The following is a 15095-nucleotide window of genomic DNA, read 5'->3' as shown; positions in this document are numbered from 1 at the left end:
AAAACTTAATTGAATGAAAGTAATTTGCTATTAAGCAGGTGAAAGAGAAGTTAAGCGTGTTACCTTAACTCACATTTGAGTTTCATGGCCACACCTAAGTACAAGAGAAGCTATCAAATATATTCTCTTAAGTGGGTAGCCATATGTTCAGCTAAAAATCTATTACTATGGAAGGAAGAGAATAGATTTCAGGGTTCAACTAGCAGTCCAAAGCAATATTCTTTGCTCACATTTCTAGAGTTTATTTCTCCTCATTTATAGATCTTATCATATAATAAATACTTTTTGTCTGTCACTTGTAAAGATTTTTCTAATATGTACCATAGTTTTATTTATTGAATGATAATAACACAGTTTAATACTACCCCTCACCACTCTTCTTTAGAAAAACATTTTCTTTTCATCCATTGTTTTTTTCATACAAGATTAAGCATTATTTCATCAAGTTGAAAAGAAATTCCACCCCGTCCAAAGTAACATTGTTTTTAAGTTGATGTTACTCCTTAGGCAGTTTAGTTTCTGGAACTCTTTTTTATTTATAGCCTACAAATATCTTTAATAAAGTTTTAAAGATGTAATACATAGGAGTGGCATAGCAACGTCTTGCTGTTTATACTACTTTTAAAACTCATATCCTTAATATGCTAATAATCTGAAGAAATAGAGAATCCCTTACATTGTGTAGCAGAACTTCACATTTTGTTAACGGTTTTAGTTGACTATTCCATGGGAGGCTCTGTGACATCTTTGACAAAGGAAATGGCAGGAAGTGTGTTTTTTGTTGATTGTAAAATTGTTTCAGTTTTTGAGCTTCCTTTAAAAGAAGTTATACAAGTGGGAGGGGATTGAGGAAATCCTAAGGAGGCTAGAAGATCTGAAAAAACAGGTTTTCATGGAAAACATGTTTCTGTTTTGAAGTAATGAAATTTCCAAATAATATTTCATTTTACTATAATTTATTATATGTGATAGATATTTTATTATATGTAATAAGTAAGCTCTGAAGGCATAAACTGACCTGATGTTTCTTCAGAACCTCTCTAAGTATCCCTACCCAATCCCATCCTCATTAAACTTCTTAAAAGCATAATCATTTTTGAAGCTGTCAAAGCATCTTATTGTAACTTGGGCTCATGGATTGAATAGATAAGCATCCATGTTATATTAAATGGCAACTACCGAGTAAATCAGTGCATTTTGACCACTTTAACGGTTAATTTGGAGAACTCGGATTTATTCCACAATTTTTAGGTTAATACTAAGTTAAGAAAATGAAAAACAGTATTTCTGAAGTAATCTCCTAAATCTTTTAAAAATAATTTTTTAATGTAAATAAGATATAATATGGATATAAAATATGCCACTAGAACTCTATTTGAGCTTATTTCAGTGTTAAATACCTTTAAAAAAAATTTTTTTTAGGGAAGTATCATGATATAATGGAAAGAGTATAGGCTTTAGAGAAACCTGATTTCCAGGTTTAGTTCTAACATTTACCAGTTCTATGACTTAGAGCAAATTACATAATCTTCCTCAGATTTAGCTTCATATATAAAATGGGGATAGTAAGTATCCTCTCAATTAATTTGACTAGTAGGTGAGTTAACATAAGCATTTTGCATATTACATATAATATAATCAACAAATATCATTTCTACCTTAAAAACTATAGGTAATATCACTAAGCCCTTACCATATCCCTAGATAAGTGCATTACATAGGTATCTCTTTTAATTCCTTCCATCTTTTGAAATTGGTTTAGTCTCTCCTTCAGTTCAGTTCAGTCACTCAGTCGTATCTGACTCTTTGTGACTCCATGGACTGTAGCACACCAGTCCCTCTTTACAAATAAAGTAAAAATGAGAGGGGTTGAGTTGCCCACTGTCATTTAACTAGTAAGTGGCAGGCCTGAGACCCAAACAAAGCCCTTACCCACTGTGACACACACTGGCTCTGAACTGTAGCAAGAGAGATGAGACTTGGAAGTCATTCCGAAGGAGAAATGGAGGGAAGGAAACTATGAATGAGGATTTCAGCAGATGAAACTGGAAAAAAGCAGTGGTGTGCATTTGGTAGATGTAGAAGAAAAGAGTTCAGACAAGGGTGACCAATGAGGGATAGTAAAGGAAAGTGGAATGTGTGAGTCATTCAGTGGTGAGGTTTCCTTTTGGCAACTGTACACTTGCTGTAAGCACAGAAAGACAATAGATTGTTAAAGAAACTGTCAGAGCATTAACTTATGAGTCTAAAGAGAGGTGTTTTTTTCCCCGCATTTGGCTTGGTTTCTATTTGTTGTCTTCTTCCTTTTCAGAGTTTCTGGGTTAAGATATTTCAGATGCTGCTCCCTTATACTCAGTCGACTCAATTCTTAGGCACATTTTCTGGGTTAATCTACCCTTGTTTTTAGTAGTCTCCATGATTTGTTTGCATCTTTTTAATGTCGGGATGTTATTCTCTATTTTAAAATTGAAGTACTGGAAGAAATATTTATTTTAAATCTGGATGATAAATTGGAATAATGTTAAAAAGTTCTGTTTATTAGATGTAGTGTCTCACTGCATGAAATCAGCCTTCTCCAAACTTTTTCTACAAATACTGTTTTCTCTTTTTAAATGAGATATACATATAAATTATATGTATGTAATAAGCATATATATATTTTGTTCAATGCTAAATCATATCCATATATAAAAGAATAAAATTTATACTGATAAATATAAATGGGTATATAAGTCTCTCTTCCCTTTCTCTTTTATGAGGAATTTTATTTGTATAGTTGCCATTCTTTATTTTCATGTTGCTAACCTTTAAGATTTACATTCTAAGTAACTTTCACAAATCAGGAGAGTATTGTTAGCTATTAGCCATCATACTGTACCTTAGACCCCAAATCTTATTCATCTTTTTTTTTTTTAACTGAGGTAGATCAGTTGACCTATAACACTGTGTTAGTTTCAGGTGTACAACATAGTGTTTTGATTTCTCTGTGTTACAAAATGATCACCATGGTAAGTCTATAGTTATCATCTATCATCATACAAAGTCATTCTTATAATATTATTCCCCATGTTGTACATTTCATTGTCATGACTCATTTATTCTGTAACTGGAAGTTGGTACCTTTTCATCTCCCAATGAGGAAAAAATTTTAAAGCAGATAAGGTCTTCCTCCTGATGGAACTCACAATTTAGAATCTAGTACGGTAAGTGCCATAATAAGAGCAAGAAAACAAATAAGGGAACAGTGAATTCTGTGGCACAGAGGACAGAGATCCAGTTGTGATTGACAGATGTCTGAGCCGATCCTTGAAGGGTTGGTGTCAGAACTAGGAAGGGCATTGTACGCAGAGGAACAGCCTGAAGAAGACACAGAGCAGCTAGGTTTTTCAGTGAGTTTTAGGCTAAGCAAGGTTGGATCCTCTAGAAAGCCTCACTGTGGCTTTTGGAGACAAATATGAATCAGAGTGATTGTTTACAAAAGAGGACTTGCAGTTTTTTGTTTTCTCAGGGTTTTTTTGTTTGCTTGTTTGTTTTTGATTTTACTTTTTCTAAAATGATTTTTAATTGAGGGATAAAGGAGTTACAGTTTTAACTTGTAACCTAGGAGTTAACTAGTGTCACTGTAACATTAAGAAAGAAGACCTTGAAAAGAAAATTTCTGCAGAATGAAAACAAGGTAGAAGTCAAACAAGGGGAAAGGCTCCATTATACCCCCCTGAAAGTCTCCACCTTTTAGAAAACCTGGTCTAGGAATTGTCACATCTCATTCAGAGCTCACCCCGCTTGCTTATTTCTGGCTGCTCTTCTCTTAATTTTTTATTGCTACGTTGTGAAGTTTTCCAGTGATCCTTTTATGAGTTAAACTTGGATTTGTTAAACTTGGACCATGTGCCAGACACACCTCCGCACTCTTCATGTATTCTGTTTCGTTCAGTAGCTTTCTTCTCTCTCCTCTTCGTGATTTTACTTAATGGCCTTACTGACTTCCTTATATGTTACTAGATTAAAATGGTCACATAGCCACCCTCAGCTGCAGAGGAAGCTAGAATATTGTATATTTAGCTTTTTCAGCCTGCACAGTAGATGCCACAAAAACGGAACACTTGGGAATGGGTATGTTTGCTACATAAGCCCTTTCTCACTGCCCTACTTTGGTTATTTCTTTCATTTCTCTTTCTTCTTTCTTATCAGTCTAAGTGTTTTTCTCAAAGAAACAAAATTGTTTAAACATCAAAATTTCTCATTGTTATTGTTGAAATTTCATGAAAGAATAAATCGTAGATTAAATTTTCAAATTTGATTCAAATAGACTACCAATTATCAAATTTTAGCCTTAAAATAGCAATTCTACAGAGGAAATGTTTACATCATGCCTTAAGACAATCAGTTGTACAGTACTATTCAACATAAACATCATATGCCAAAGAAGTATAATCGTTTATTGTGCATTTCGTTTCTTAGTATTTTAAGACATTAATATTATGAGTCAAATAGAAATTGTTTATTTTACCTAAACAGAAGCTTTTAGTTACAGTAAGTTTTTCAGATTTATAAAGCAGTAGAATTATTTGATATATAAGCAGTTGGAATGATTTATTCATTCAGTAAATATTGATTAAGTACCTATTATGTACCTGTGGGTATTGAAAAATGAAAGAGTTGGTAGGGAATGATATTTGAGAACAGATTGCCTATCCTCGTGGAAATAAAAGCCATTACCAGTCTTAATAAACAATAATCAAATATACATAGATAGGTATGGGAATGGATAGATGAGTGGCTGGCCAGATGGATGGACAGAGACAAACAGACACCTACTAAAAATAAGATTAGTGTTGGGACTTCCCTGGCAGTCCAGCAGTTAGCACTTGGTGCTTTCACTGCCATGGGCCTGGGTTCAATCCCTGGTCAGGAAACTAAGATCCCGCAAGTGGAGTGGGGGAAAAAAAGGTTAGTGTTAGGATTACTGGTATTTCGATATTATATTCCTAAAATGTGTTAACTTTTTAAAAATTGAGGTTGACAGATTTGCAATGGAATTGGAACAGAGCCGGGACCTGAACAGTACCATAGTGCACATTGACATGGATGCTTTCTATGCAGCTGTAGAAATGAGGGACAATCCAGAGTTGAAGGATAAACCCATTGCTGTAGGATCAATGAGTATGCTGGTAAGTAGGTAAGATTGGAGACAAAAAAGAAGTTTCATGACATATTCATATTCAAGTAATCGGTTCATGAAGGGAAAAGACCTTATTAAGTTCTACCAGTTCTATCAGAATATTTTTCTAGGTGTTTTATAGGTATTCACTTACTGAATCCTTTCAACATCACTTGAGGTACACATTTTTCTTTCCATTTGACAGATAAGAAGACAAATTCAAAGAAGTGTTTTATAATGTTCCCAGTGTTATGAATTCAGTTCAGTTATGTCCAACTCTTTGCAACCCCATGGCCTGCAGCGTACCAGGCCTCCCTGTTCATCACCAACTCCTGGAGTTTACTCAGACTTATGTCCATTGAGTCAGTGATGCTATCCAAACATCTCATCCTCTGTCGTCCCCTTCTCTTCCCGCTCTCAATCTTTCCCAGCTTCAGGGGTTTTTCCAGTGAGTCATTTCTTCCCATCAGGTGGCCAGAGAGAGTACTGGAGTTTCAGCCTCAGCATCAGTCCTTCCAATGAATATTCAGGACTGATTTCCTTTAGGATGGACTGGTTGGATCTTCTTGCAGTCCAAGGGACTCTCAAGAGTCTTCTCCAACACCACAGTTCAAAAGCATCAATTTTTTGGTGCCCAGCTTTCTTTATAGTCCAACTCTCCCATCCATACATGACTACTGGAATAACTACAGCCTTGACTAGAGGGACCTTTGTTGGCAAAGTAATTTTTCTGCTTTTGAATATGCTCTCTAGGTTGGTCATAACTTTCCTTCCAAGGAGTAACTGTCTTTAATTTCATGGCTGCAGTCACCATCTGCAGTTATTTTGGAGCCCAAAGATATAAAGTCTGATACTGTTTCCACTGTTGCCCCGTGTATTTCCCATCAAGTGATGGGACCGGATGCCGTGGTCTTTGTTTTCTAAATGTTGAGCTTTAAGCCAACTTTTTCACTCTCTTTTTTCACTTTCATCAAGAGGCTCTTTAGTTCTTCACTTTCTGCCATAAGGGTGGTGTCATCTGCATATATGAGGTTATTGATATTTCTCCCGGCAATCTTGATTCCAGCTTGTGTTTCTTCCAGCCCAGCGTTTCTCATGATGTACTCTGCATATAAGTTAAATAAGCAGGTGACAATATACAGCCTTGACGTACTCCTTTTCCTAGCTAGAACCAGTCTGTTGTTCCATGTCCAGTTCTAACTGTTGCTTCCTGACCTAAATACAGATTTCTCAAGAAAATGTTACAAACCTGGTAAATGATAGAGTGACATTTTATCTTTCTGTTGCAAATTATATTTTGCTTAAGTAACTGTTCTAGTTAAAGAGAATTGAAAAATAAAGAAAAAGAAATGTTATTCTAAAGCAGAAATTTGCAAATAATGGCCTACAGGCCAAATCCAGCCTGCTGCCTTATTTTGTAAATAAAATTTTATTGAATACAGCAGCGTAAATCAACTGTATGTGTGTGCTTAGGGGCTCAGTTGTGCCTGACTCTGCGACCCCATGGACTGTGTAGATGGAATTTTCCAAGTTAGAGTACTGGAGCGGGTTGCCATTTCCTACTCCAGGGGATCTTCCCAATCCAGGGATTGAACCCACATCTCTTGTGCCTCCTGCATTGGCAGGCGGATTCTTTACCACCGTGGCACCTACTCCAATAAAAATTTTAAATTTTTTATTGAAGCACTGTCACACCCACTCATTTATTATTGTTTCATTAAAAGAGCAGAGTTAGTAATTGCCGCAGAGACCATATGATCTGCAAAGCCTAAGGTGTTTGAACATTTACAGAAAAAGTTTACCAACACTAGTTTTGGAGTAACATGTTTTATTAATATAAGTACTGTAACTAAATAGTTCTTTCCATGACTTGAAACCTTTGCATTTCTGTTACTGTGTGGCTTTTCCTTATTGCCACCCTCACCATCGCAGGTGAAAGTGACCAGGATAGCTGTGTGTAGCCAAAAATGTGTTGGGAATTAGAAATAGCAACTGAAATAGATGAGTTTGGTTTTAAAAAAAAAAAAACACGCAAGAGAAATAAGGAATGTTCTTCCTTGTTCTAACTCTTTTCAGTGCCTTAGATAGTTATTAACATGATTCCTGAGTTGTTATTTTATTATGAAACTACAGTCTGTTTGTTTATTATCTCTGCTCCCACAAGTATTTAGGCAACTGACAGTCCTGGTTCTAAAATAATCTTTATAGGAAAGTATACTCACCTTTCCTACAGATCATCAACTAATACTTGAAAAAAAGTATATTCAGTGTTATTAAGAATACATATCACCATGTTTTTATGTGAAATTATGCACATGAACCTCTTTAGTACTTAGTGAACATTCATTTGGGCTCATGATTCCGTAATTTGAGCAGAGTACAATGGGGAGGGTTTGTTTATCCCACTTGGGGTTGGCTAGGACTTTACCTGGAGCTGAAGGATCCCAAATGGCTTCACTAACGTCCCTCCAGCTATGGGCTTTCCCCTCCACGTGGTGCTTTCTCCTCCACATGGTCTTATTAAATCCTGTTAATGAGATCTCTGTAATCTAACACGAGATCTTCACATAGTTGCTGGACCCCACGAAAGCAAAGGTGGAAGCTACAGACTTCTTTATGCCTCGGTTTCAGGACTCATATAATGTCAGTCTCTCACATGCCTTTGGTCAAAGCAAGTCACAACACTAGTCTCTTGGTAGGAGGAACTAGAACCCACCTTTTGACAGGAGGAACTGTAAAAGATTGTGACTGTGATTTACAATCCCCCACAAACCTAAAGGTTAAAGGACGTCACATATAAAATTGTTTTTCTACTCTACTGTAGATCTAGCTTTTTTAATATCAATCCCAATAGGTTTCTTCATATTAATATTTAAAGCATTGGTTCGTCTTCCAAGTGCTGTCTGCATTTTCTATTCCAGAATGTTGACCCAGGATTAGCATAGTTTTGATTACTATCAAGATTTTTTAAATGCCACTTGAAAACAATAAATGGCAAATTTATATGATCATTTCTGAACTACCCTTTCATTTGGTAGATTTTGTTTTACATTCTTTGAATTTTCACTTTAGATTCCAAGGATTCCATTTGTGATTAATTTTTTCTAAATGGTACTGTGGCCTACCACATTAGCCTAGATTGTTGCCAGGTATTTTCATCAGCAGGATTTAATAAGTAATGTTTTCCTGTTTACTCTCATAATTGTTAAGTACCATCTCCTAGTTAAAATGTGTTCACCAAAAAAGGTATTCCAGCCTTAAGAAATAAAGCTTAATTTTAAAAGTTCTTTTGTGCTTTAATCATTTCATGTTTGAGACTTAATTTAACTGACCATATATTAGACCATATATTTCTTTTTTTTGTAGATGAAAAATTTCCCAAATCCCAAATAGAGCAAATTCTAAATCCATACTATTATACCATACTATTACTTGATATACTTTTACTTTCTGTAACTTCCATATATAGCTTTATACTACTATAACTTTCATGTAACATCTCCCTCTATCATCTAAACATTTATGTGTACTGTTACATATATTCTTTACATATATTCATTATATTACATATATTCACTAAAGCCAATGAAGTTTAGTTGCTTGAAATGTAAGAGAACCTTTTTAATAGCACAGTCTTGCTTCTTACCTCATGTCACATTATAAATATGAGACAGCAGTGGGAGAGGGTCGTGGTACTATACCATGATATGACGAAGGCAAAAGCTTGATTTGAGACAGTGGCCTATAAAAGAAATGTCTTTGAATTGAAAACGCGTATCAGTAATGTGTTTCTTTTGAAAGCATCAATCAATATGTCAATTTTGGTTTGAATGTTTTTCCCCGTGTGGTCCGCTTTCTTTCAGGCTACTTCAAACTACCACGCAAGGAGATTTGGTGTCCGTGCAGCTATGCCAGGATTTATTGCTAAAAGACTCTGCCCACAGCTTATTATAGTGCCCCCAAACTTTGACAAATACCAAGCTGTGAGTAGAGAGGTAAGTCTGCTATCTCATTCCTACTTATAGCCTCTTGTTGATTTCGCGTCATATAGAGAGACAGGTCCAAATACCACAGCACAGCAGAATCTATCCTTAGCTTACCCCTCTAAGTCTCCCTTCTACCACTTCCTCAGCTTCTGTATCGAATATTGAGCTGCATATATGTCCAGACTACACCCTTCTATTTCCCAGTTTTGGGGTTTTTTTTTTTTGCTTTTCTATGTGTTTTCTCATCTGCATAGAAAATTCTTATCTCCCCAGAAAACCCTGCATTTACCATAATTATAACCTAAATTAACTTTAGCTATTTTTCTGTTAATGTGCAATGTACATTTTCTTCTAGAGTCACCTTATATTAATAATCTACAGACTTAATCTCATAACATTAATTCCAAGCTCTTTTCTGAGTAAATTTTTTATCAATGTTTTTTAACAGTGACAAAATTAACTTATTTTGATTAGCTGCTCTCCTGGACCCATAATCTAGTGAAGGTGCTTATGAGCATTTTGATTATGGGGAATAGAAAATAATCAAAGAAAGGTGCTTATGAGCATAATCAAAGAAAAAGGGGAATAGTCTATTGCTTTGAAGAGGATCTCTGAAAAATAGAGATTTGGTTATTCATGAAAATTGCCTTAAGTGTGATATATGAAAACCTGTCCTTTCCTCTAGTTTTGGTAATAACTGGACCATCATGCCAGTGCTAAAACTTAAGTCAGAAATTGAAATTTTAGTGTACGATGTCAAAATATGTTTAGACTACTGTGGCAAAACGCGCTGTGTTAAAGACTGCTGTCTGAATCGAAACACTTAAAAACTGCAGTCTCACACTTATTACTATTTAGTCATGTAAACTGTCTTTAGATTCACTCTTCTTATTTGTGTTCCACCTCATTTCCCCTAGAAATGAAAACTCCCCCAAGTTAAAATGATATTCCACCCCTATTTTTTTTAAGTTTTTAACAATTCTTTCAAAAACCAGTCTGTGGAAGCAAGTGCCTTGCTGCCTGCATCTGCAAAGGTGGTAGGGAAGGGGAGGCACCTTCACACGGGTTACCGTGTATCTGTTGTTGTTGTTGCTGAGTCCTGTCTGACACTTTTGCAACCCCATAGACTGTAGCCCGCCCAGCTTATCTGCCCATAGGATGTCCCAGGCCAGAATACTGGAGTGGGTTACCATTTCTTTCTCCAGGAAATCTTTCTGACCCAGGGATCGAACCTACGTCTCCTGCATTAGCATGAGGATTTTTTACCACTGAGCCACCTAAGCTTTTAATACTAATAAGTTTGAAAATCCTTCAAAGACTTTTAAGTTCTGCTTTAAGTCAGTGAAACTCCTAACAGCGTAACAATGAGAACCAAATTGTTTTAGTTCCCTTTCGTTATTTACATAAGTTAGAGAAATCTGTCTTCAAATTTGATCAGGATCTAACTAGTTTATTTGCAGATGACAAGTGTGTTCTTATCTGTAAATGAAGTATAGTGCAGATTCACTGACAACAAATGCATTAATACTTATGGCTTGTTTAAAAGTTTTAAGAAAAAGCCATTTTTGTTTTAGCCAAAAGAATGGAGTTGCTGTAACTGTTCTACAAGCCTCAGTACTTCATTTTTACTGGAGCCTGTCTATTTTCGTTCTTGAAGAAGTATCTTATGTAAAGGAAGTTAGTGAGTACTCATTGTCTCCAGAGAGCACTTCTCATTCAGAATCATCTTAGTTGGCTGCCAGCTACTGACTTTCCAGTTCCATTTTCACGAGGAAGATTCCATCTGAGCACATTGTAAAAATGATTTCTTCTATGAGACCAAAGCTAATTAAGGTACTTTCTGAGTAGAGCGTGGCCAAGTTTTTTGGCACATTTTCTAAAATTACCTTTGATTCAGCTGTTCGTAGTTATATTAAGCAAAATAGCTTTCTTTTAATAAAACATCTAAAAAATTTTCTCATGATAACACAGACAGCTTTAAAACACTAGATGAAACATTACATATTTCAGCAAATATGTTTTTCTAATATATATATTATTTTGGCAACCATTTCCTTTAATTTCAGCTAATACTTCAGTGGTTAAAAAACTTCATAGTTTCATATAATAAAATTATCTTCTATAAAAGGCATTTCTGGAATCATGCAGAGATTCTGATGTCTTTACATATTTCTTTTATTCCAAAATGCAACTCCAGACTTTTCCCCATCATTTAATATAGTCATAGACTTAACGCTGTGTTTTTGTCATCTTTTCCATTCTAAATCCTGGTAGCTGTTTTGTTTTCTGAATGGATACATATATTATTGAGTGAAGTTTTATAGATATAATTAATTGAAGTAGAACTACTTTCTAAAGCAACATAGTACCTTCATGTAAGATTATTCCTTTTTAAAATGAACAAAAAAAGGTCATAAAAGGAGAGCAAGCTCCTGTTGTTCCCACTTCTGCTTTTGACCTGCTACCTAAAATTATGTTGCTTGACTTTTTCTCTGCCTATCAGAATGATATTAAACATGTTCCTTTTGAAGGTTAAGGAAATCCTTACTGATTATGATCCCAATTTTATGGCCATGAGTCTTGATGAAGCCTACCTGAATATAACAAAGCATTTAGAGGAAAGAAAAAATTGGCCTGAGGACAAAAGGAAGTATTTCATCACAGCAGGGAACTCTCTAGAAAACGGTAAGCAATTTATTAGAATGGTCAGACTTTTTTAAAAATCCTTTGGATTAACCAGTTAGCAGGCATAGATGTAGGACTAGATATAGCTTTATTATGAAAGAGTATTAAAAATGAAAATCAGAAACTTAAATATACCAGTGAGATTTCTGAGATAAATGTGTGGAATGTCACTTTTAAACCAAATGAAATTCTTAAATCTGTAGACTCTGAGTGTGCAGAGTCCCTACCCAAAGTAGTTTCATAGCAGTTTTTTTTTCCTAAGATCTAACCTAACTGAGGGTTGGATTGCATTGAATCTGAGGAGGTTCTCTGTTTAAGGTAGCCTTTGGTTGTAGCTGTTAATAATAGAAAATACACTTAAAAAAAAATTTGTCTCAAACATACTAAAACATTGAATGGGATTTTTTTCCCCTTTATTACATAGATTTTCCATAATCTGGTTACTGTGATGACTGTTTTTAACCTTGCCAAAATTAACAATTCTCCAATTCCCTTCTTTGCCTTAGACCTTATTTTAACTCTTTTTCTATATAATGAAACAGAAGTTTTATGACCCTAAGGGTTTTTTCAAATGGAACCCTTATCATCTATCCAAAACAATGCCAAAAAACATGCAGATATGATGTACTCTGTCAACTCTCTGTCTGAGGTGGGATTACTTCAAATGCCATTGCTGCCCTGGACCCCTGGGCAAAGTTCACCTGGATGCAAAGGTAGAAACAGAGGGTTTGCCTGAAACCCACAGCCACGTTTCATGTGCACAAGTCATTACCTGCTTCAGAGGGGACAGGCTACCATGGTTTGGGGCTCACATCTTAGGAGCAAATTTAATAAGGACATCAAATCATAATTTTATCACCTTGGTTAGAGCTCTAAGGTCTCTCTCTTTAAGGGAAACATTAAACAATATAAGCAGTAAACAGTTTCTGGACATAGAGTCTTGAAGCAAAAGGTGTTTTGCTCTTAGTAGAACTTGTTTGGGGAAGTGACACACAAAGCCTGAGATTGCTTAAAATCGTACTGTATTCCTTAACTTTTCACAAGAGAAAGGCGGAGAACCATGAAATATCCACAGTTACATTGAATCACTCTGCGAGTGTCTCCTATATTCTTGGCGTGCCATGCTCAGTTGTGTCCAACTCTTTGCAACCCCATGGGCTGTAGCCTGCCAGGCTCCTCTGTCCATGACAAGAATACTAGGCTGAGTTGCTATTTCCTACTCCAGGGGACCTTCCGACCCAAGGATCAAACTTGCTTCTCTTGCGTCTCCTGCATTGGCAGGCTTATTCTTTACCACTGTGCCACCTGAGAAGACCCTATAACAATTACTTTCACAATAAGTTATAAAAAATTATATTGGGGCTAAGATAAGTGTTTTCATTCCCTACTAATGTTCTTTCCATTTACTGTACATCCAAACTCATTATGAGGATGTGAATTTTTAATACCTGTCATTCTTAATATTTATCTATGTACTTTCCTCTTCATATATTTCATATTCTTAGGCAATTTAAATACTTTACTTTTTTTTTCATATCTAAGTCCCTGTGGACTGGCCTTTCGGGCATATCTGATTTCACGTTATGCCAAGAGAAGCTTTCAACAGTGAATTGGAGTCATAGCAGGTGGTTGACATAGCTTCCTCTAAAGTCCAAGGCATTTTTCTGTTGTTTGCCCCTTTTCTAAAAGGTGCAGTTTTGGAAAAGTATTATTAATAATAATAATTTTATGTTTATTCTCTCTTATAAATCTGGATGGTGCTAGCCAATATAAAAAACTAAAATACTGTACCGAATACTTTTTAGCACTTGCCATCCAGATGGGATCCTTAATCTAATATTTCAGATTATCAGAAACCTTAATTTTTCACTTTGATCACCTCAGTTATGGGGCTTAAAAGATATTTCTTTCAGAAAGCAAATGAGAAACCACTTCAGTGGCTGGTTGCAAAGCCAGGCCTCACAGAGAAGTAGACAGATTGAAAAGGTAACTGCACCATTCAGCAGTGACTGAACAAAGAGCCTGAAAACGGCAGGCTTTGCGTTCTGTCGTAGAGCTCCATAGTCAGTGCCTCGCGTGAGGATGCTGTGGCAGTAGCTTGGGTGTGAAGCATGGCAGAAGGAGCTGCAGAAGGGGGCTGTGAGCATTCCTTACTCGACCTGCAGGTTTGCCGCAGCTCTCTACCTTGACTTCCACACATCTAGGTGGGGAACAGGGTCCAGGTAGAGGCCATTTCAACTGTGCCACAGTCTTACTCCCCTCAGAATTGCTCTGTATTTTAAACCAGATAATGGAAAATGAACTGAAGTACATAAATAACAGCTAATGTATAATTTGAAAATAAGGCTTATTTTGTAGTGGCCTGGGAATTCAGATTTGGAAAATATCTGTGACTTAATTCATATTAATATTTTAAAATTTGATACTAATCAGGGGTCTGTCATATTATCTGCATTATCTGTAAACTCTTTCTGAAAAACCAACTTCATTTTTTAAGCATAATGCATTTGTATGTGCCTTGAAACTAAGAATTTAATCTTTGCTTCTGTATGTACCTTAATTTGGAAAATGTTTATGTGTAAATGAAGTTATGAGCTGGAGGGAGTTCCCCAGGTGGACTCTTGGTTAGGATTCAGTGCTTTGGCCGCTATGCCCCAGGTTCAATCCCTGATCTGGGAACTGAGATCCCACAAGCCACGTGGGGCCACCAAAAATAAAAAAGAATTATAGAATGGATCAGAAAGCTCTATTGTTAATCTTGTATTTATAAATTTTACACTTAAACTGATTTCTTCTCCATTAAGCCCAGAAAGTAAAGTTCATGGATTTGTTCCTGAGGACATTGGTATAGGTTTAAATGTATTTCACAGTTTAAATTCATGAAAAACACAATTTAAAAAAGAAGGTAATTTTTAAAAAAAGAGGTAATAACCAGATTAGTATTTTTGCTTTACTTTTTAATAATATTAGTTCAGCCCTTTGATAATCAAGGCTTCTCACCCTTAAACTTGGATGATTGTTAATCTGATTAGCCCTTAAGAATTTGTATATTTAACGAAGTATAACTTCCAGAAATAATTTCTGTTTATTTCAAATGTGCTGTTAGTAAGAGTGATACTTTATAAAAAAGAAAAGTCGAAATTAAAATCAACATTTGAAAGAATAAAGTTCAGATTATTTTAACACTTGGAAAGTTCTTCCATGAATGAAGAAAACGATAAGGTTTTTTTCCCCCCTAAAAATAAAATCTGTCTTTCAGGCAT

General features: G+C 35.6%; 1 protein-coding gene across 1 annotated transcript in view; it reads left to right on the top strand.

The window, feature by feature from the left end:
- POLK (DNA polymerase kappa) overlaps window positions 1-15095 on the top strand; it is an 83744-nt gene that overhangs the window by 52665 nt on the left and 15984 nt on the right. The window contains exons 4-6 of the mRNA XM_068966614.1: window positions 5019-5171; window positions 9025-9156; window positions 11679-11832. Of these exons, the coding sequence (XP_068822715.1) occupies window positions 5019-5171; window positions 9025-9156; window positions 11679-11832 (439 nt within the window). The remainder of the gene's footprint in view (window positions 1-5018; window positions 5172-9024; window positions 9157-11678; window positions 11833-15095) is intronic.

Source organism: Capricornis sumatraensis, chromosome 2, assembly GCF_032405125.1.
Source record: "Capricornis sumatraensis isolate serow.1 chromosome 2, serow.2, whole genome shotgun sequence".
Lineage (NCBI taxonomy): Eukaryota > Metazoa > Chordata > Mammalia > Artiodactyla > Bovidae > Capricornis > Capricornis sumatraensis.
The sequence above is the reverse complement of the archived record's forward strand: the minus strand, read 5'-3'. Positions and strand labels throughout refer to the sequence as shown.